The sequence below is a fragment of the Pelophylax lessonae genome (assembly GCF_965119305.1).
Source record: "Pelophylax lessonae genome assembly, chromosome: 3".
Classification (NCBI taxonomy): domain Eukaryota; kingdom Metazoa; phylum Chordata; class Amphibia; order Anura; family Ranidae; genus Pelophylax; species Pelophylax lessonae.
Genome location: NC_138770.1, coordinates 352,180,763 through 352,204,898, shown reverse-complemented (window position 1 = coordinate 352,204,898; position 24,136 = coordinate 352,180,763). Strand labels below are relative to the sequence as shown.

Sequence of the window (24,136 nt, the reverse complement as noted above, 5' to 3'; positions counted from 1 at the left end):
TAAAAAAAACAGGAGGTGTCAGGCTAGGAGACAGGAGGGCTTTAGATGGGTTCCAGGATATCTCCTACAGGGAGGCCTGTCTTGAACCCTGAACCTAAGCCACACAACCACATCCATTCATTCACAGAGTTCTGTAAATTAATGAAAATGAATGAACAACAAGTACCGACATTGACTAAAGGCTTCTAGTTCTCAATTAATGATTTTTTTTTAAAAATTCAGTGTATTCAACTGAAAACTTTTTGGAAAATAAGTATTCTTTTCCTGGTATGTTAGCTTTGAAAATGAAACGTATTTTGCAGGTGGTGATGCAGGTGGTTATGCTTGGCTAAATATATTAAATGTGTATTATATGTTTGATAATTACTGACACAACCATATGCAGGATAACTGGTCCTGAGATTATAAGTATTGAAAGTTCAAATAAATATTGAAGTATTGCAAAACCATTTTTTATTTCAGGTAAGATAAAGCAACTATGATAAGTTACCTGGAAACTATTATAAATTAACTATTTATAAGTTAACTGGAAAATTTGGGACCGATTTACTAAAGGCATCTAGACTGTGAACTTTGCAATTGCAGTTCTTCCAATTCTTAATAAACAAGGTGAAACTTCACTTTGCAAACAATTAAAAAACACACAATTTTTGCTTGCAAATGATTGAATAATGGAAGCCAGCAGAGCATCCCATCTTTTACAAAGCTCTGGTGCAACTACCCCTTTCTTTTGTCACTTTTGTAACTCAAAAAATCAAAAACAGCATATAAACCCAAAGGTAGAACTCCACCCAAAACCTTTGAGTGTGGAAGAGTTGGTATTATTTGTAGACTAGGTTTCCTTTGGTTAGTTCAACCATATTTATCCTTGGAGCAATGAAACTAGGAAAAAAAGGTTAAGTGGAACACATGGAACAATGACGATTACTATCAAATTACTTTTTTTTTTTGTTTTGTCTTCAGACAGGGATTACAGGGAAATACCAACATAGGTGAACATACAGTAAACCGTAACAAGAACATGATAGATGGTCTAAGCTTTCCACACTCCACACTATAAAAAAAAAAGAAAGAAATCTGAAGCTTTAAAAACAAAACTGAAATGGTTTTACATTTGCTAAACTATCACATCCATTTTGGCACTTAGATACCATGTACTCTTTAATATGGTTGGTAGTCTCATTGAACAACAAAGAGAAATGGAAGGCATGAGGGGTGGAAGCAAGGCTAACAGTCTATATAAAATTGGGATTTGGGGCTCTAGAAAAAAAGTGGATATTGATGTTGCAGTTTAGCAACTTTAAATATACTATATGTGCAACTTAACATTTAATGACACATTTTATTATTTATTGTATTAACTTGTTGACTATGTACTTTCAGATAGGTTTTTACGACATCAAGAGGCACCAAAGTGAGAAGACGTTACATACATTTTCAACCATGGAATCTTGTCCACTCCAAGCTCCATATAAATTCCTTAGGAAGTAAAGTGTTCTGTGTTTTATGTTTATATTGTTAATTAGAAGATATATATCTTAAATGTTAAATACAATGTGCAATTTCAGTGCAAGACATGTGAGAAGTTGGCTTTACTATTTGTGGGAAAAAATGCTACTCTTTGATGGACATGTTTAATGTATTGTCTAATTGGATAAATTATCCTGTTTGTCAAATGCCCTTTGACAGGTTTATCTTGCTAGCAAGTATAAAAAAATAAAAAACATAAGAGAATTGTATTGTGTAGCCTAATTGTATTACATTAAATGTAAGTTATTTTGCACATACGTATACTTTATGTAAAAAAAAAAATAAAAAAAATATTCAGAATGACTTTAATGAAAACCACATTATAGTTTCAGAGATTTTGGTAACTTAAGTTACATGCAAATGTTGACTTTTACTGAAAAAAGCTTAGCTTGATCAATGCCCCATTCTCCCCTGAGCCGCTCTACTGGTAAATGCAACACATCAAAGAGCTACAGGGAGACTCGGGAGGTGGAGGGTTATGGCAACAGGGAACGTTTTAAAGAGTTTGAGATTTTAATCTATACTCTCCCTATTTCGCCATCATTTTTAGTTAGGTTTTTCACAGACAGTAACCTCTGCTAATATACTGGGGTTGATTTACTAAAACTAGAGAGTGCAAAATCGGGTGCAGCTGTGCATGGTAGCCAATCAGCTTCTAGCTTCAGCTTGTTTAATTTAGCTTAAACAAAACCCAAAACTGGAAGCTGGTTTCTATGCAGAGCTGTACTAGATTTTTCATTCGCCAGTTTTAGTGAATCAACCCCACAGTTTTTGTCATCATATGTTCAGCTTGAATTACATAGGTTTGTGATGGGTGCACTTTATTGCAGAACTATACTTAAATGTTACCAGTCTTGTTGGAACGTACCATTAAGAAGTAATAGAAGGATAGAAATATTTACTTTCTTTAGGAAAATGTGGCTCAAGAATCCTTTTAGTGCTTGTCACATGTCTAAAAGCCTAGAGATTTGGTCACCTAATATCTGCTGAAGATATTCTGAGTAAATTGCAAACACAAAATCTCCTGCGCTTGAGAGTGGACCCAGAAATGACAGTTTTCTATATTCCTATCCTGGCTTGCTTGCATATGTCACGCCTTGCTGCCCTCATAGGACTGGGGAAGTCTAAGAACACTGAAACCATAAAACAAAACACCGGCCTAGTGCATTATCCTTCAAAATAATCTTTAAAATGTAAAAGGTGGTTTTATACTCACAAACTGGCAGATGCATCACAGCTTGTCATAGAAAACAGCAGCTTTTAGGTCCACAATGCAAAATATCACAATACAGGTAACATTTAAGAAGTCCAAAAAGCTGACACATTTCAAGGACTTGCCTCTTCCTCAAAGCCAAAAAGACCATGTCTTGCTTCCCCACTTAAATAATATAGTGACATAGCTTTAATAAGTGGGGGTGTCTCCCAACTGCCCCGTGGGCGGGAGTTAACCCCCATCAAATACATCATGACCTGTAGACCAAACGCACATGCATCCATCATTTATAGTGTCATAAAAAATGTAATTTTGTTTAAAAACGCCTGCACAGATTTGAACTGAACCACGTGTGATTTACACTGAATCTCCGGGATAACTTAACAAGCTTCTTCACCTTCTGGCAAAACTTCTTCTTTAACTTCTTGATGAATGAAACTTTTAAGGTGACACACTGTATGGTTGTAAAGCACTTAAAATATTGTTTATAAAGACTTCTAATAAAATAAGAGCATCTACATTGATGAAAATATTAGCTGGTTTGAATACATGTGCAGTAATGTTTTTAAAAATAAAATGTTAAAATAGGGAGGTCCAATGTTTAGGTTTGTACAGTATGCATTTTGAATTGAGGTTGTTCATGCTAGTTACAAAAACTAAATGAGAGGTGGAAGATCCAACCACCATAAGGTTGTTCTGCAAAACACTTGTGGCATAAACATGCATGGCTTCCACATGCATGATAATGTACCTACAAGGTACCCCAGGCCACAGCCTTATTTTTGGAACACAATAATGATTGTCCTGGGAAATGCATTTTTAATTAATATTTTTTTTTTCTCACAAGATAGTTTGGCCTTCAGAAATGCAGTATGCTCATTGACATGTGAGTTTTATGTTTTAGCTTTATCCCACATATGGCCAATACAACAGCGCTCCAAGTATGGTAATTCAATCTATATGAATGTATATGTACCATATTTTTTTTATTGATTTATTGTGTTGTTCACCATTGCGTCATTGTATTTTATTATTATATTACATTTATATACATATATTGTATTGAAGCCTTCGCATCCTTAGGGCTGCTGTGGGAATCCTCTTCCCCTTTTTTCCTCCTCCTCTTCATTTACATTTTTTGTTCTTCGTCTTCTGTCTGCCATTTTCTGATTGTTTCGTTTTTATCCCGCCCCTCTCCTGGGCTTTAAATAGCTCCTAGTTACCTGTTGCTGTAACTTGATAAAGCGCATGCGCGCAAAACCTGTAGTTACGGCAACCAGAAGCTTGCGTTCCATCTGAGTAGGGTCATCACTTCCGGTGACGTGTACAAGGGGATATTTCCGGCTATATCGACTGATCCGGTATTCGGTCTGTGTAGCGGCCGCACACAGTACCCGTACGGTTACATTGATCCGCATTGGTGTTCTTCTGGACCCCCGGGATTTTACATTCCTCCCCCCTCACCACCTTCGTGTTGGGGTCATCCTGCTCTCCGTGGCATGGAACTCCCACAGCACCCCAGAGTGATACCGGAGACTCCAGGACTGGTTTGTTTTTATTTCATCAATAAAACTTCCATGACACTCCTTTATTAACACCATTTACCAGTGTTCTGACTTAAAGATACATGGCTTATTACCACACCGTAGTGCGCCATCCCTCTTTTCTACCAAATTTCAGAGTCTGCACTTCATCCTGTGTCAGGGATTTGGCAGCCTAGGTGTCACAGCACTCATTGGTTCTACCCCTTACCCCACAGCCAGTTGGTATCACAATCCGACAGGAACATATCCAAGGGATTAGCGCCAGGACAATTTTTTTGTTTTTCATTGACATAACCATTTCTCAATTGGTTATCTTTACATGTCTATAAGTATTGATAGGAGACACAATTATACCTTTTACTTCCACTACAGATCCAACACAGCTAAATATGCTGGAAATCGATGTTCTCAGCGTTCTAACTTTTTACCAGGTTAATCGATGCAGAATATTGTATAGCATGTAAACACTCATTGTATCCATCACTGCTGTCCGTAGGCTTAGTAGAAAAATACAGGGCTAGTAGAATAATGGGTAAAATGCTTAATGTTCCTTACCTCTAATAACTTCTATAATTTAGAGACATCATGAACTGACTTGTGTACCATGTGAACACTCACACTGGAGACAAAGCATTCCAATGAAGAGAAAGGAGGCTTAACGACCCGAACTCCCAAATATTTTTGTGCTGAGCCTAGCTGGCAGCTACCAATTTGTTAAGACCAGGTTCTGTACTATCTAACACTTACAAACAGAAGAGTTTCTATGATTTAAATATTTCCACAGTAAGTTTGATTCCTTAAAATATTGAAGGCAGTGAAAATTCACTTTGCAAAGAATACCCAATTACATGCAAGGGAAAAAAAGCTGTATTTTTGCTTGCACCAGATTGGATTATGGAAGTTGTCACAGTAAGAAAAGAACTGTCTTTTTACCTTTAGTATATCATCACAAATTGAGAAATTGAAATAAAAAATAACACTGTAATGAACAGATACACAGAAGGCAATGTAGAGCAGAAACAAAACTGATGGTGGAGTGCTAAGTAATCTCAACTCTGGTCTCCTTTTTGCTATGTACTGTACGTATATTGGTCATTTCTATTTCTTCACTGCTCCTCTTGCTCCCTCCTTTTATCACATGTAAAAACTCAATTGACAAAAGACCCAGTTAAATACAATAAAAATGTGACAGACAGTCCTAGCTGGTCAAGGGATGGAGTGTGGGACTCAAACTTTTGTGTTTTATCGGGCAGAATTGTTGGCTCCTTGTCTTGATTGTTCAGCAGTAAACAAGCAGCTAATAGCTGAACACTCCATCTCACAACTGAATAATAAAGTATAGTAGTGTGAAGCTAGAGAGAGAGATTAAGTCTGTGCTAGGAACAGGCTGAGAGTAAGAGCTGACCAAACAGTCACATACAGAGAACATATTGAGGATGATTTACTAAAACTGGAGAGTGCAAAATCTGGTGCAGCTCTGCATAGAAACCAATAAGCTTCCAGTTTTTGTAAAAGCTTAATTGAACAAGCTGAAATTATAAGCAAATTGGCTACCATGCACAAAAGCACCAACTTTTGCACAGTTTTACGAAATCCATCCATTGTGTGGAGTATTTTATTCAAATAACCTCTATGAAGGTGAACTTTTTTTTCTTTTTTTTGCTCTGTGGACAAACAAAAGCTGGCAAAAAAGCCTTTAAATCAACTAAAAATGCTGACTGACTCCTTACAGATGATCCATTTGACACTGATTCCTACAATTAGTGGAGGAATGCGAATGAAAAAAGTGAATTTCACTCTGCTTGAAGATGGCTAATAGTGACTGTTTGCCATTTTTGTGAGTGGTAGAAATTTCGGACTTTGCAGTAGAGAAGACATGAAAAAGCAATTCTACACAGGCTCATCCACAAAACTTGGCCTAGCAGCAACAAGCTAATTCCAAAACACAACAGGTTGCTAGCTGCTAACCTGTCAAGCCTACAGGAGGCTCAGGCTCTGGCTTAAGCAACATGAGGGACTCACAGACTTTAACTCCGATGGTATGACAGTTTGTGGCTGAAAGGTTTGGAGGTCTCTGTTGTCACACAAGGTCACACTGGTGCAATAAGGGTAAGCCACTACTTGCAAAAAGTACACCTATCTTATAACTTTCGAGCAGCTGAATGAGAGGTCTGGCTCAAACAGCAGTGGAAAGAGCAGCTGGCCCCTTTCCATTTGGTGAATCCCAGAATGCCTACTTGGACTTAGTCCCGGAATAAGCCAAGGACTTTGAGAAATTGAAAGGTGGAATCCTTCAATGCCTATGGTAACAACGTGTGTATGTGCCCAACACAAACTCTACTAGATCTATCAGATGGGAAGGCCCCCTCACTCCCAGATTCAGTAACTTATTTGTCTTAAAAGAAAAGTGTCTGGGACCAAAACATTCAACAGCTCCCTAAAGTGTAGAGTGGGTCACAACTGACCATTTTCTGTGGGCCTTGCCATCAAGCATAAGGGTGTGGGTAGGCCAGACAGCCCCAGAGTTAGCAGAACAACTGGGGAAACTGATGGAGAAATAACTGGTAACTAAGGACATTCACATCAGTTTTGCACCTGTGCAACAAAAGCTGCTTCCTACTCAAGTAATCCATAACCAGTTTCCAGGTACATGGAGGATCCTAAATAGTTCCTTGGGATTTTGCAAAAATGTCTGGAAACTGAATGCGTTGTCAAGATTGGACACTAATTGTGAAAAAATTAATAATCAGCGCAAACCAAAGTGAAAAAATCAATAGGCAATCAAGTGTACTAGGCTGCAAACAATTAGTGCCAAACACAAAACACCTGAGAAATCAATGCATTGGCGCAGCAATATTTCTATGCAAAGATTGGACACTAACCCCATGCCCCATGGACTGATTCAGAGGTTAGGTTCGGTCTAGTTTGCAACCACCTTAGATCTCACTGTGGGATGTTGGCAGGTTCCTTCACAGAGATCGCAAAAGAAACAATGGTATCCTCTACCATGCAGGGTTGTTTCAGTATGCCGAAATGCCCTTTGGACTACAAGGAGCTCCAGCTACGTTGTAGTGAAAGATGGATGATCTCACAAGCCTACACACAATTTGGTGCCTCGAGGCAAAAAAGAAAAGTAAATACGAAATCAAAATGGCTAAAATCAACTTTGAGAGACAAATAGCAGAGGATAGTAAAAAGAACCCAAAGAAATTCCTTAAATATATCAACAGCAAAAAAAGCTAGGGCAGAGCATATTTCACACATAATGAACGATGATGGGAGGATGGTTACAGAGGACACTGAAAAAGCAATCGTGCTGAACGCTTTTTTCTCCTCAGTCTTTACACAGGAAAAGGAGGGGTACACTGACCATGACTGTATGGTTAGTAATAATACACAGGACTTGCCGCTATGGCTAACAGAGGGTGAAATCAGGGAAAGGCTGGATAAAATTAACACAAATAAATCACCAGGCTAAGACTATATCGAGACCACTGTTCCTGATCTTTGCTGACAGTATTATGACAGGAAATGTACCAGGGGATTGGAGGAAAGCTAATATGATACAGATATTCAAAAAAGGGCAGAGGCAAGTCCCGGGAAATTATAGGCCTGTCAGTCTGATAGTATGTAAACTTCTGGAGGGGATGATAAGGGACTATATCGTAGAGTTTGCTAAAGACAACATCATCAGCAGTAATCAGCACGCGTTTACAAATGGGCGTACTTGTCAAACCAATATCTTAACATTCTATGAGGAGGTGAGCTGTGAGCTAGATAGGGGGAGACCAGTGGATGTGGTGTACCTGGATTTTGCTAAGGCGTTTGATACAGTTCCTCACAAGCGCTTAATTTATAAAATAAGGTCTGCAGGCATCGACCGCAAGGTTTGCTCTTGGATACGGAACTGGCTAAACGGGTGGTAATAAATAGCACATACTCAGACTGGTCTGAGGTGGGAAGTGGGGTCCCCCAAGGCTCAGTCCTGGGACCAACCCTGTTCAATTTATTCATAAACAGCATTGAGGACGGGATCAGTAGTTCTATATCAGTTTTTGCAGATGATACAAAATTGGGCAGGGCAATAATTACACGGCATGAAGCAGATATCCTACAGAATGACCTAGACAAAATAACAGAGATGGCCACGACATTGCAAATGAGGTTTAATGTGGAGAAGTGTAAGGTTTTGCACTTGGGGACTAAAAACATAAAAGAACAATACACTTTAGAGGGGGGGGGGGAAACCTTTGGGGGAATCAAAAATGGAGAAAGATCTAGGAGTCTTGGTAGAGGATAGACTAAGCAATAGCATGCAATGTCAATCGGTAGCTGCCAAAGCCGGCAGAAAATTAGCATGCATAAAGAAAGGGACGTATTCCATAGATAAAACTATAATCCTACCACTTTATAAAACTCTGGTCTGACCGCATCTGGGGTATTCTGTCCAGTTCTGGTCGCTAGTCCTCAGGAGGGATGTGTTGGAGCTGGAGAGAGTCCAGAGAAAGGCAACTAAACTAATTAGGGGATTGGAGGACCTTAATTATGAAGAGCGTCTGCAATCTCTTTATTTATTCTCCCTGGAGAAGAGACGCCTGAGAGGGGACATGGTAGCAATTTATCACCTCAATTGTGATCTCAGCATAGAAAAAAAGCTATTCAGTTGAAAGGGTTGCATGAGGACTCGAGGGCATACAATGCGATTAGAGGGTAAGCGTTTAAACCTCAGGAAACGCAGGGGGTTCTTTACTGTTAGGGCTACAGGATTGTGGAATTCTCTACCACAAGAGGTTTTTTCTGCGGGAAGTACGGTTGCTTTCAAAAGACTCTTGGACGTACATCTCAATGATCAGAACATTCAGAGGTATGAGAGATGATTATGGCTACACACACCTACACAGGTTGAACTGGATGGACTATTGTCTTTATTCAACCTCAACTACTATGTAACTATGAATGTTAGACCTGTTCCTGGCTATATTTCATCCACTGATTAAAAAAAAAAAAAGAAAATGGCACCAATGTTTCCCTATTAGCTCTATTTTTACGAGATACAGCATAAAAGACATAAACCACTCTTCACTCTAGTTGCCCGTTAAAATCAGTATATACAGTTAGGTCCATATATATTTGGACACAGGCACAATTTTAGATTTTTTCAAATATTTACCAAAATATATTCAAGCTATAGTTATAGAAGTGATATGGGCTGAAAGTGCACACTCTAAGGATTTATTTGAGGGTACGTAATTCCAAATCAGTGGAAGGGTTTAGAAATTACAACTCTTAAGAATAGCCATTCCTACTTTTTCAAGGGACCAAAATTTATTGGACAATTGAATCAAAAGCTGTTTTATGGCCAGGTGTGGGCTACCCCTTTGTTATTTCTTCATCAATTAAGCAGGTAAAAGGTCTGGAGTTGACTGTAAGTGTGGTATTTGCTTTTGGAATCTATTGCTGTGAATCTACATCATGCGTTCAAAGGAGCTGTCCATGAAAGTGAAACAGGTCATTGTAAGGCTTCAAAAACAAATCCATTTGAGGGAAAGCAACATTAGGAGTGGCCAAATCAACAGTTTGGTACATTCTGAGGAAAGAACAACGCATTGGTAAACTCAGCAACATAAAAAGGCCTGGAAAAAAAGGTCCATGGAAAACAACAGCGGTGGTTGATCGCAGGATCCTATTTGTGGTAAAGAAAAACCCATTCACAACATCCAGACAAGTGAAGGACGCTCTAAAGGAAGTGGGCATATTAAAGTCTACAATCAAGAGAAGACTTCAAGGGAGCAAATACGGAGGGTTCACCACAAGGTGAAAACCATTTATAAGCCTAAAAAATAGAAAAGCCAGATTAGACTTTGCCAAAAAGAATCTAAAAAAGCCAGACCAGTTCTTGAAAAGCATTCTTTTGACAGATGAAACTAAGATTTAATCTGTACCAGAATGAAGGAAAAAAAAAAAGCGTGGAGAAGGCTTGGAACAGCTCACAATGCAGAGCACACAACGTCATCTGTAAAACATTGTGGAGGCAGTGTGGTGGCATGGGCATGCATGGCTTCCAGTGGCACTGGGTCATTTTCAATTATTGATGATGTGACAGAATACCGAATTAGCCGGATGAATTCTAGAGATATACTGCCAGTCCAGGTTTAGCCAAATACAGCAAAGTTGATTTACCACAGATGGACAATGATCCAAAACACACTGCAAAGCCAAACCAGGAGCTTTTGAAGGAAAAGAAGTGAAATGTTGTGCAATGGCTGAGTCAATCATCTGATCTCAACCCAATTGAACATGCATTTCACTTGCTGAAGGCAAAACTAAAGGCAGAAAGACCCACAAAGAACAACTGAAAATTGTGCCTGTGTCCAAATATATGTGGACCTAATAAAGTAAAATACATTGGGATGATTCGGGCAGCCCCATTGTGAATTTTCCATAGCCTTTATGGTGCTCGAACTGCAGGAAGGTTACGATATGAGTGGCAATATACACACAGCCTCCTATACAATCAACTATAATACAGTTAATAACTTACACTTTAGAATCCACTGTTTTCAATGTAAAATTATAGCTGGAAGTACATAAACACTTTCAGTATACGTGCTAACTTGTACGCAAAAACACGAACTAGGTAAGAGAAGAACAAGTTGATTAGCAAGTTCTTTTCAAAAATTGGCAAAAAAAATTATATAAATAATTCGAACATATCTAAGAAACTAGAGCCTAGGAAGTCTAGTCGATGCAATTTTCTGAATCAGCACCCAAAAAATAAAACAAGGGAACAGGTCTAGGCAAGGCACCAAGAAAAAAATATATTTTTTTGTTTGGCTGTGTATTCTTAGGCCTCATTAACCCTTCCCAGTGGTCTATCCACATGAGGCAGTTGTTTCTAGCAAAGATTGGTAAAGTCACCTCCCTAAGGTGTTGACTATCCTGAATTTCATTAGAAAAGCAGGCTTAACAACAGCCTAACAACGTGAAAACATGTGCCATAGAATTAAAAAAGCCAGATTATCTTGGATAAACCTTTGAGCGGGGCCTAATAAAACCCCATGTTCATATGGTTGAAGCAGAGTGGCCTTGTCCTGTTACCAAGAAAAAAGTTAGAACTTTCCTTGGTGTTGTGGGTTCTCTCTTAGAAAATTTGGATGCCCTCTCAGGAGTACACAAGCTGCAAATTGTTGATGGTTGATGGTTGATGGTGAGGGAATGGGAAGAAAAAGTAGTGACATAACAAGACAGTTTCAGCTGATCAAAGGCATGGCCTGATGTATGTGGATCACCCACAATTTTACATTTATATTATGTAGAATGTAGACTGATTGGCTTCCTGTCTTAGTCCTGTTTAGTAGTTGATGGGGTTAATAATTGAACACACCACCTCACACGGGATAATTAAAGTCTAGTATAAAAAGATTCAGTATGTGCTAGAAACAGGCTGAGGGTAGGAGCTGACCAAATGGTCCAGTAAACAGCTTTGAAGCGAAATATTTGTGTTGCGGTATTGTGTTCAAAAACCCTTGGTGGGGGTTGCCTTTGATGTGTTTTTTTTTTTTTCTTCGGACAAATAAAAGCAGGCAAGAAGCCCTCAAAATGTAACCTTACTTACAGGCTGACTCCTTACATATACTTATTTTTTTATGATCCTTACAAAATTTAGACATAAAAGGTCTCCTAAGCAGGCAGACTTTTGCTGGTCTGTTGCTTTTGTGTGGAACCTCAATTAGGTCAGAAAACCTGATCTAATTACTTATTAATTATAACTTTTCACAACATGCCACTGCCAGCACAGTCTGTCTGTGCAGTTCTTTTCTCTCAGCCCCTCTCTGATCATGTTTATACTATAATCAGATAAGCCATGTGTTCATATTTATCAACAGGCTAGCCAAAACACATGCTGGAAGAAATTCAGATTTTACATGCATTTCTGACTGCTCTCTTAAGTGTATATCTTGCCAATTAAGCACAGAATGGTGACGATTAGAAAAGATTGCCCCGTGCATACTTTAAAGCTGTAGCAAACAGGCTACAGTCATAGCATGTAAATTGGTATAAAGCAGGGCAAATGTGTAAAACATTGGCCTATACATGTTCTCCACACTGTTCTGTAGCATAAAAGTGGTCACATGTCTGAATGACACGTTATTTCATGTAATAATGTAAATTCTGCAAATTAGTACTCCAATTTACAAGCTCAAGTTGCCCATACATTATTCATTTTTTTTAGTTCCATTTGTGGGTTAAAAAAATAAATAAATTGCCAATTACCCCATCGACACACTCGATGAGCATGAGGGAATCCTTCCCGCTGAATCTTTGTAGTCTGAGAGCAATAGAGCCTTCCCCGATGTTAAAATACAGTGATCAGTGTTGTCGGTGGCACTGATCGTTAGGGAAATGCCTGACAGGCTGGTTGTGTACAAGTTGATTGATAGATCGACTTGTATACATGTACACGGCCATACATTGATCAAAATTTGGCAGTCCCTGCTGAAGCAGCCAAATTCCAATCCATGTATTGCCAGCTTCAGTGACATACTCTCACAACACCTCCAGAAAAAGCTTTTACCTTGATGGCCTCATCCTTCTGATACCAAATCCTAGACAACAACTCCACAACACTTCCCACACTGAAAGGCACATTCCACATGAAGCTTTGCAGGCTAAAGGCTGCAACATAATTTGCCCTAGAATGATTGGTACATTCTTCTACACAGCCAACTGGTCTGTCTAAAAAAGGCACATGCCCATAAACTATAAGTTTGCCCTAAGGCTGCAGTTCATACAGAGGGGGGCTAAAATACTTTTACAGCACAGTCCAGATTGTTCTAACAGGTAAAACGTCTTCTTCATCTCCAAAGCCAGTATGAGAACCCTTTGGTTCATCATAATATGATGTTAATTTTTGTAGATAGCAGCCAGAAAATTTTGAGATCTTTTTTTACTCTCATAAGCAGTGTGTCATTCAAATGTCTTTTTGTAGTGTCTTTGTATTAGTTTACAAATGATGAAAATCTGCCCTTTTGCTATTTTAGCATTTGTTTTTTTAGTACAACCAGTAAGACATATAGGCTTTAGTCTTTTATACTTTTTGCAAATAGGAATAAATTGTGTAATGCGTTTATATAAAACTAAATTTGAAACACTCCCATTTATAATTCCATTCTTTGGCTTTAGAGAGTATCAAAGATAATTTGACTCTCCTAAAACATTGTTTTTATCTTTCCAGTATGCGCTTGGTGTTTATGATTTAAAGTAAATCATGAAAAGGTCACTTTTGCCCAGATTTCCCTAAATAGGAACATTTTAGGATCTGCATTGTTTGAGATTAACAAGTGAAGCAGAGCATCATTTCCAATTGGGTGTCTATTAAAATGTTCCTGTAATATGTTTATAATTTCTACACTTGGATGTGCCAAATATGCCTTTACACCAGTGAGGTCAAAATCTTCAATTTTTTCAACTGTTACAGAACCTGCAGTTTTTTCTATCTGTGTAAGATGTTGAGTATCTACCTCCTCATTAATAGTTGGGGGCCAGTTACATTATTAAAGAAGATGTGTTTTTTAACCTCAATGAAAAAGATCAATTTTGTAAACACTTCCCTGATAGAGACACACACCACCACCTTTGCTGTTTATCCTGCCTCATTGAAAGACAGCATAGCCAAGATTACGAACATTACATTTTTAGGTTTTACAATGTCTGCTGCATTCCATAGGGCCCATTCATTTTTTTCCCCTCTGTATTGCATCAATAAAGGATCATTGTATTGTGAAATGTGTTAAGATGGTATATTTAGTTCAATGGGCTGCCAAGGCAGCACGATGCAGACAAAATCAGTTGCACATTTTTTTTCTGTTTCAACATGCCATAATAAAAGGTTACTGTGTGTTGTGAGTGGAGCGTTCTACTAGTGCTTTAGGGTGCCATATAAAAATGAATCACATTGTGGTACACCTAAGTGCGCACAAAACATATATAGCATGTCAGTTTGAATAAGCACTCATCTGCCATAAAGCGATCATCACCCTCCTGCATGTCACCCTGTGGTAATGGTCTTGGTTTTCTCAAATGATTCTTTCAGGTCCAGTCTTCCCCAGAAATCTGTCCAATGCTGCCACTTCTAAGTTTTCCGAGCTCACATTTGTTCAACTTGGCAAACTTGTTCTGGTACTCAAAGGACTGGTCTTCCTTTTTCAGGAAACCTTGCCACTACACCAACCCAGCTCTCTACCTAATTATCCTAAGACATCCTGCCACAAACCACATCCATCTCACCAACTTCAAGTTCAATGAGCAGTAGGCTTCTCTCAATGTTGCCAGCTTCCCCCACTGTTGCATTCTGCTCCTAAAGACTTCTAAAGTAAGTTTCTAGATAATATGCTAACTTCTGCCACACAGGTATCCGCTCTGGAACTATTGCTCCAGTTGTGTGTACATACATCACACTGTGCTTTAAACAACAGCTTTAACATTGCTACCATTCATTTTTCTATGGTAATACACACAGATTACTTATAATTAAACAGATACCCACAATAGCTCTTATCCAGAGGGAAATGGTGAGTAACCCTATGCGCTTAGGAGTAAAATATCCTGACAATATGCTGCTACTTATAGGACAAAATATAATCAAACTGAAACCTGGTATACAACAAAACCATATATTATATAACACAAATTCCAGTGGAACCCACTCTCCACCACACAGAAGTTCACAAGCCTATGTGAGACATGGACCTACATATGGCACTGAATCTTGAATGACCATATAGTAGTATAGTGGTGGTGTGATGCGCCTCTGTCGCCTCTAATCCATGCTTCTGTAGCCTGATCCACGAGAGTGGGGAGGCATTTCCATTTGTTGAGCATCCATTTCAGGCATTTTCCCGGCACGGTGGTGGTGGAGAGTGGGGTGTCCCCCCTAATATCACGTCCAGTTACACTCCTTGGATGAGTACCGACATCTTTTACATGTTGTATGTTCAAGCTTGTGGACTGTTTTTGGACTGTCTGCTGATGATTGTTTGTTTTATACTATATGGTCATTCAATATTCAGTACCATATGTAGGTCCATGTCTCACATAGGCCTGTGAACTTCTGTGTGGTGGAGAGTGGGTCCCACCATCCCTGCGCTACTGGAAATTGTGTTGTATAATATATGGTTTGTTGTATACCAGGTTTCAATTTGATTACAGATTACTTATAGGAAAAGGAAAAACATTAAACATTCTCTTTGCAAATACATTACAAACTTCAGGGCTAGTAAATAAAGCTACACATTCCTCCACTTTCAAATGAGATTAAAAAAATAAAAGACACGATCAGTGTAATTAAGTGGTAACATTGGTTGATTTTTAAAAAATGTTTTAAAACGGATTCAGAATTTATGACATTCTGGTTTATTTTTACCCAGATTGCAGAAACATTTTCTTACGTGACAGGTGGTAAACACCGAGGTATAAATATCTTTTTGTTAAAGCAATTAAGAAACAAGAAGTTCACTTTCAGTAATCAGGTTCAAGTCACAACCAAATGATTTTATTCTTAATAACGGAGAGGACATCAAAATAATGAAGACAATTATAAATAAGAGTCACAACATGGTCATTAGCTGTGGACACAACAAGGTTCTCATACAGTTTGAGGATGACTGGTCTCAAAGTAAGAAATGTATAACAGCTTGACAAATCCATACAATGGGGTGTTAATTTACTAAAGTAAAATAGACTGTTCACTTTACAAGGCAAACCACACTTGGCAAGGGAATTTTTCCCAGAGCTTAGTGAATGAGGTGAAGCTCTGCTGACTTCCATCATCCAAGCATGTGCAAGCAAAAATGTGTTAACATTTTTATTTTCCTTGCATGTGATTGGTTCTTCTTTGCTAGATGAAATGTCACCCCATTCACTAAATTGAGCGAAAATCCCTTTGCAAAGTGAAACTTCTGTTGCAAAACAAATAGTTTTTTTGCCTTTAGTAAATCAATATAAGTATGTCAGTTTATAGCTAGACAGAATGGCAACAGTGTATATTAGAAAAAGATAGGTCTCTACATCTGCAGTGCAAGGGGGTCAAAGATATTTGTGTTAAAACCTTTGCACTTGTCAAAAGCCAATCATTTATTTATTTTTTTAGTGGTCAAGCCAAACATAAATCTCAGTGCAGTAAAATATACACAAATACATGTACACATGCATAAAAAGGTATCAAACCTGAAAAAAGGCATCTTCTCTTTGAATTCTGTTTTAACAAAAATATAACCTCTCTCGGATTGCTAAGTTACTTTTCTTAAATTAAAACTCTAAAATCGGTTTTAAGCCTATCTTAAAATGTTATATAAACTTCTATTACATATTGTGAGCATCTGTAAATGTATTGTATATGGATTTCTGTAGCAAGGGAATACTGGTGCACAGCTTATAAAGAAATGACACTTTAAAGGAAACCTGTGCTAAAGATGCTACTACTAAACTCCTTCTGAAAATGCCAAAATGACAGGCAATTATGCAGATACTCTCACTTCAGTGCTTTCCGAGTCAATGACCTTCAACAAACAAGCAGCCAGTAAAGCCAGAATTGCTTATCTGTGTATATGTTTCAGGTCAGTGGCTCTGGAAGTACCGGAAACCCCTAGATTAGCATAGGTGCTATTTACCTAGCATTTTCAGAGGAGACAGTACAACTATGGTAGACCCCATATTTCTCTCTGTGCAGGTTTACTCAAGTCAAAGCTGTGAAAAAGATTATCTTGACTAAAGTGGTACTATACTGAAATCCCCTTCAGGGATGCGCTGCCTGAATCTTCTGAGGGGTGTGAGATTTTCAGCCATTTTAACTGGCCGCGCCAGGATAATGTAACCCCTGCACGTGTGCATGTATCATCACAGCACCAAGCAGATGTTGTGCATGTGCAGGTCAATGTACATCATGAAAAAGATTGTGAACAGACTTTTTTTTGCAGAAAAGACATATGTCTCTTCTGCAATAAAAAAGTCTGTTCACAAATTTTTAATTTCTATATAAAGTTCCTCCTTAATAAAATGTTTGTGAGGTTCTAAAGGTTTCTGCAGCATTAAAAAAAGAAAAGCCATGAAGGTAAACTAAACCTCAAAAAAGTAAGGCAGACTGTGCTTCATGGCTACCTCCTGCTTGGAAAATATTGCCCTATTTGACTTTATGTTGATGCAGAAGAAACAAATTATCAAAGGTAAGGCCTCAAGAAGCATGATAAATAAAATAAAAAAAACCCTAAAAAATAGCCTACTAGGGCCACAGACAACAACTCTATTGTGCTACTAGATCAAAACATCAAAAAGTATGAATTAAGAAATCTCTGCAATTAATAAAACCTGTCTGCTTTATATTAAAACTTCTCTATTATTATGGAATGTCTAGTTCCTCTTGCAGAGGTTACTTCCCTTTACATAAACCCATATGTACTAAACTCTTAGTGCAACAATTCATTAATTAGCCAGCTACTTGAGTAGGTTTTGCAGCATTGCCGTGGCATAGGTTGGCCGAGCTTGTCTGCTTTCAATAGCGTTACTCAAGTACTGGATACCACCACAACGCTCCCAAATCTCTTCAAATTGCCTAGGAAGAATTTCTGCGCCTCGTTTTCTTGTTAACCCAGTTTCTTCAAGGTTCAGTTCACACATTTCCATGTCATCTTTTCCTGAAAATAACAGACATATTTCAGAAGAAATCATTCTACAAATCGGCATGCTTTACATATAAATAGATTTATGTAACTCCAATCAATTTTCAAAAACTGAACAATATTTTTAAGGAACTTATCTTTAAAAGCTCCCTTTGCTTTTCTTGTCTTATATACATCCCTTCTACACACAACAAATCAGCTGGCGACCTGGACCGGAAACCAGAGTTAGGCGGAACTCTGTCCTCCTCCCAGGAGATCTTCAATAGGACAACTTTTCTACTGGGGACTATGAGCAAAAGCCATACATGCACAGTACTGCAGAGCCCCACCATCTTGTAGGAAGACTGGATCACCACCAGGCTTTAAATTCAGGTTGCTCACTGACCTGAAATATAGTCAGCACCAGAATACTCTGGAGGACCATTAGATGTAGGGTTCAATAAATTCAAATAAATGCAATAAATCCCAAAAGTAGTAGGTGGGGGGTCTGTTCCCATTTATGCTCTGCAGTACTGATGAAGCCAAATGTAGACAGGGTTCAGGCAGCCATTTAAACCTATCCTAAGGGTTTTTTTTCTCAAATACCATACCATTTTCCTTCCCTACATTCTAATTTGTTGGTAATAGTGAACAGGGTGACTCTCTGTTGGATTTCACTACAAAAATGCACACTGAAAACCAACGACAATTCAACATATAAACATACTGTATATATTTATATACACTATATTACTAAAAGTATTGGGATGCCTGCCTTTACATGAACTTTAATGGCATCCAAGTCTTAGTCTATAGGATTCACTATTGAATTGGCCCACCCTTTACAGCTTTAACAGCATCAAATCTCCACAAGGTTTAGGACTGTGTCTATGGGAATGTTTGACCATTATTCCAGACGTACATTTGTGAGGTCAGGCACTGATGTGGACATTAAGGCCTGGCTCGCAGTCCCCACTCCTAATTCATCCCAAATGTGTTCTATTGGGTAGAGGTCAGGACTCTGGGCAGGCCAGTTAAGTTCCTCCACCCCAAACGTGCTCATCCATGTCTTTATGGACCTTGTTTGTGCACTGTTGCGCAGTCATGTTGAAACAGGAAGGGACCATCCCCAAACTGTTTCCACAAAGTTGGGAGTATGAAATTGTCCAAAATGTCTTAGTATGCCGACGCCCCCTTCCACCAAATAGTTTGGACCAGTGCACAAACAAAGGCACATAAAGACATGGATGAGCGCGTTTGGGGTAGAGGAACTTGACTGGCCTGAACAGAGTCCTGACCTTAACCAGATAGAACACCTTTGGAATGAATGAGAGCGGAGACTGGAAGCCAGACATTCTTGTCCACATCAGTGTCTGACCTCACAAATGCGCTTCTGAAAGAATGGTCAAACATTCCCATAGACACACTCGTAAACCTTGCGGACAACCTTCCCGGAAGAGTTAAAGCTATTATAGCTGCAAAGGGTGGGCCAACTCAATATTGAACCCTACGGACAAAGACTGGACTGCCATTAAAGTACATGTGTGTGTAAAGGCAGGCATCACAATACTTTTGACAATAGTGTGTGTGCACATACTAATCTAAAATTACAGTAAGTCCAACTTTTTTTTCTTTTTTCCTGTAAAGTGCAGGAAAAAGTAAAAAAACTCAAGAGTAAAGATTTTAGGTAAATAATATTGCGCAAATATACTAAGAAATATTAGCATACGTATGGATAAAGACAAAAGAGGAAGACATTTTCACAAAAGAGACATAGGCATTTCATATTTATCCAATCCTTTTCCACGCTCAAAATTTAAAACTTAAATACATTATACACTAACTAGGTATTACTGTAGTTATACTCCCTGTGTCATTTGTTTGCCTTACCTTGTAATTATGGGTTCACGCATTGTGGTTACAGCTTTCAGGGTCATGGCTAATTTATTTCTCTATATCAATGTATTAATAATGTTAAATATAAAGCGGAAAGTGTTTTATTATATTGGTTTATTAAATGCAAAAATACCCCTAGATCTTGCCAGAATATTGTCAGATAATACCTTCTTTACGAAATGCCTGCACTGCATACCTAATAGTTACATTGTTCTAGATATCTTTAAAGACTACAAAACCCTGTCCCTCTATGTTATGCAGAAAATGAGTTGAGGGGAGGTTTCTGTAATTCTTTCCTGTGTTTGTTGTCCTTATATAGTAGTGTGAGTGGACGTTATCACCCTTGGATAGAAGGTATGCTACTGGGAAATTTGCCAAATAAAAATAAAAGGAAAAAAAACTTGAAGAAAGAAACCTAATGCAGCCACCACAACTAAGCATTGGTGAGCTGCCATTTTTTTTTGTTTTAGATTTTTGCTTTTGAAAAAAGTAAATTGGCTAGTAAAAAAAAACGTAAAATACTATAATGTATATAAAACTGTGCCCACATACAAGCACTCACCGGCCACTTTATTACACCTGTTTAATTACTTGGTAACACAAATTGCTAATTAGCCAATCACATGACAGCAACTTTAGCCATCTAGACGAGCATCAGAATGGGGAAGAAAGGGGATTTAGGTGACTTCGAACGTGGTACTGTTGTTGGTGTCAGACGGGCTGGTGTTTGAACGTCAAAAACTGTTTATCTACTGGGATTTTCACAGACAAACACCTCTAGGGTTAACAAAGAATGGTCAGAAAAAGAAAATATCCAGTGAGCTGCAGTTGTGTGGACGAAAATGCCTTGTTGATGTCAGAGGAGAATGGGCAGACTGGTTCAAGATGATAGAAAGACAACAGTAACTTAAATAACCACTCATTACAACCAAGGCATGCAGAATACCATCTCTGAAGGCACAAAACATCAAAGGCAAAAGGGGGTCCTACCCAGGACTAGCAAGATGTACCTAATAAAGAGGCCAGTGAGTGTATATAACAATCAAAACATTACATATACATTGAAGCAACGCTGTATCTTGGCCTAGGCCAACAAGGCCCAGGAATAGGGCGGCACTTTGCCAGGGGGCGTCAAAAAATCTGCCCCGCATGAAAAAAACAGCCTCCTCCTGGCTCCTGCACAAAGAGTCCCTACCATTTGCCAGTCTTATGGGCTGGACTGGGCCGGGTGGAAGGGCCTAGGAGACAAATCGGTCTGGCACCCCCATAAAGCGGCCACTCTGCTGCCAGTATGATAATACTGGCCGGTGGCCGATGACTGGCAGCGGCACTTAATAAAACTGGAGGCTGCCAATACTAGCAAGTGTGGCACTGGCAACAGGTCTTAGCAGCCTAATGCTCTGCCTACCCATCTCTGCGGCATACCGGGATTTCTGGATGAGAAGTAAAGCTGGAACATATACTTTTTTTGCTCATGGTTTTTGCAACCTGCTGATTTGTCTTAGGTTTTTCTCTGTTGGAACATCTTAATGCCAGTTAATCCTGTTTTATTTAGCAAAATGTATTGTAATTAAACATACACAGGTAAAAGATCTTTTAGTCTGTGTGTTGACAAATTTTTGGGTCATTTTTGGCCTGATTGAGTCCTAATGCTTTGACTATTAAACTGATTTGTGAATGTCACATGACCACCTTCAAATGGAACTGTAGTTGGGCAAGTCCCCCATCCCCAGTGTTCCTCCCGGGATAAGTTGCACTAACAGCTAAGAACGGTACCTGTGTTGTCAGATCAGCATTGTATGTCCAATAATCCACAAACATGAATTTAGCCCAACCCTATCTGCTGGCCCAATGTGATGTCATTTAGGGGTATTTTAGCAGATGAATATAAGCACTTCTACCACTGGAAGTGCTTTTGTTATCACTTGGCAATGACATTTGTTCTGACATCAGTTTGAGATGTTTCAGTGATCATTCAGAATTCATTGACAGGTGCACTTGACCTCCTTCTGACCTGTATTTACCTGTGCTTTATGCAGATTTTGCATTCCAATAGACTTGAATAGTTATGGAAAACCTACATGAAGCAAGCAAAAACCTCTCAACACAGCTTAGGGTCCATTCACACCAGCCGCTGCGTTGGTGAAGCCTTAAGAGGAAGAGGTGTGGTTTGCAGATGACAGGGGGGTCTTAAACAGGAAGGGGTGTGGCCTTGGCAAGAAGAAGTGGGTCATATTTAAATTAGGGGGTGTACGAGATTAGTTAGGCCTAGGGCAGCACAAAACCTAAATACATCACTGCTTTGAAGGTACAACAAAACAGTTCCTGCCCCTGGGTGAAAAGGGTTGGAGGAGGCCTCGTCCACTGGATTAATACATTTGAAATGCATACAAGGCTATACTTGTTGCATGGCTTTTTAATTTACCAAATTTTTTATTGAAAGTTAATCAAATTAAATACTCTTGCAACTTACATCTTTACACCAAAACTATAACTTTGAAAAATGAAGAGTGCTAATAGTGCAGTTTCAAAATTTCTTTAACCTACCTCTAATACAAATACATTTTACTAGGCATTAATTAAAAAAATAAGGGAGCACACCTGCAACTAATAGGATGGGAGGTTTGTCTGGGTGCAGTTCCATCTGACGAGCAATCCATGGACCATCAAAGTGTGCATACCACCAGCCCTTCTTCTTGTTCTGAGGCTCTTTGTACTGGTCAGCAGGACGAATAAATGGAATACGGAAGTAACGTTGTTGCCTGTTTACTTCAACCTCCTGTTGCTTGGCAGGTAGCTGTACAACTGGATTCTGTTGAGCTACATACAAATAACAATTACTCATCACAAATGTCAAATTAATTTTATATTGCCTCCAGCCATATAAAAAGTGAGCTACGTATAGTGGCGACATCATTTTGAAAAAAAAGTTGTAATAAAACATTATGCCTAAAGAAGGGGCTTGCAGTTGACCTAAGCTCATCACCATAATCTCAGTGAGCACAATATGACATCTTGGCACCCTTGAAACCTTACTATATAGAGAGGACCAATGCAATCTCTTGTGCGGTCGATTACTAAAATGTGATAGGGTTGTATGCCAGATGGATTAAACAATAGCCCTACTATTTTACATTGCTCACCAGAGCATATATAAGTATATGATTGGTTCAATGCACAGTCTAAGTGAGGAATCAACCCCAAGTTATTGAATTTCTAATGAAAGAGTTCTTATGTAAAGAAACCCTGCACATTACACATTTTGTGATAGAAGTGTACAGGCCCGTTACAGCAGTACAAAGAGAACTGAAGCAAAGAGTCAAAGACAGATGACTGCTGATTGGCAATATATTTTTTTATTAGTCAGTCTGTATAGGGGTCTTTTTCATTGACTAACAGAGATACTGACTGCAGCCTGGTGTACATTCTATCCATCCTACCTAGAGCATAAAATGACATAAAATTCTCCATTAGCTATACTACGTGCCTAGTTTCATAACGGCCATCGATACTGCATTAGAAATTCATACAGGATAATGGGCCTGTATTGCTTTTTGTCCATTCTGCGGTATTATTGCCTAGAGCTAAAGTTTGTCATATTATGTAGCATTTACTTTATTACAGTGCTTGGCTTTCAAGTCTAAATTTGAAAAATGGTGTACTTTTAAAAAGGATGAAATTATATTACATGGCTCAGTACTTTCCCTTATATTTCCTGAAATAATATGAAGCTCAATTAGACCTTTGTGAGCTAGGTCTGAGTTTTTAAAGAAGCGAATGGGTAAATATTCAGAAGTCATTTGCAGGTAAGCTGTCTGTAGCAGGCACCCTAGGCTTTATTTGCATGAATGTTTTGCATAATGTTAGATGTGGTACCAGTTTTATGACACCACTGAATTTATAGTTTCAAATAAGTTTAAAATGCTTGCAGGCCTATTCGCTCATAGTGAAGGGAAATAGGTGTGTTGAAGTTTCTTACCAACCAGATTTCACTTTTAAAGAGCAAATCCACTTTTGTTGAGAAAAAACTCCCGGGGATGACCTATGTATACTGGAAGTATGTTAAACTTTGTAACAGAGTCCTACCTGTAACGGTTCAAGTTGTATTTTCAACTATGTCCTTGGAATAATGATTCCTAAATGGGAGTGTCTCTTAGCTGATGCACTTGCAGTGTTCTAAGGAGGAAGGTTGCAGGGTCTGCATACCTAAAGAAGTAATTGACCCTTTGGTAATAACTCACCAAAAATACAATGCATCCAGAAAGTAGTCACAGCACTTCACTTTTTCCACATTTTGTGAA

At 38.6% G+C, this 24,136-nt stretch overlaps 2 protein-coding genes across 6 annotated transcripts in view; one reads left to right on the top strand and one right to left on the bottom strand.

Moving 5' to 3' along the window:
- IMPG1 (interphotoreceptor matrix proteoglycan 1) overlaps positions 1–1,484 on the top strand; it is a 348,223-nt gene extending 346,739 nt beyond the window's left edge. The window contains exon 17 of the mRNA XM_082249671.1: positions 1,388–1,484. The gene's annotated coding sequence lies outside the window, so the exon portion shown is untranslated. The remainder of the gene's footprint in view (positions 1–1,387) is intronic.
- A 15,833-nt stretch (positions 1,485–17,317) lies between these two features.
- MYO6 (myosin VI) overlaps positions 17,318–24,136 on the bottom strand; it is a 394,715-nt gene continuing 387,896 nt past the window's right edge. For 2 of the 5 annotated variants that reach the window (XM_082249660.1, XM_082249662.1), the window contains 2 exons: positions 22,437–22,655; positions 17,318–17,975 (listed from right to left, as the gene is read on the bottom strand). In XM_082249660.1, the coding sequence (XP_082105786.1) occupies positions 17,776–17,975; positions 22,437–22,655 (419 nt within the window). In that variant the 3' untranslated portion in view covers positions 17,318–17,775. The remainder of the gene's footprint in view (positions 17,976–22,436; positions 22,656–24,136) is intronic. The other 3 variants (XM_082249661.1, XM_082249663.1, XM_082249664.1) reach the window with 2 other exon arrangements.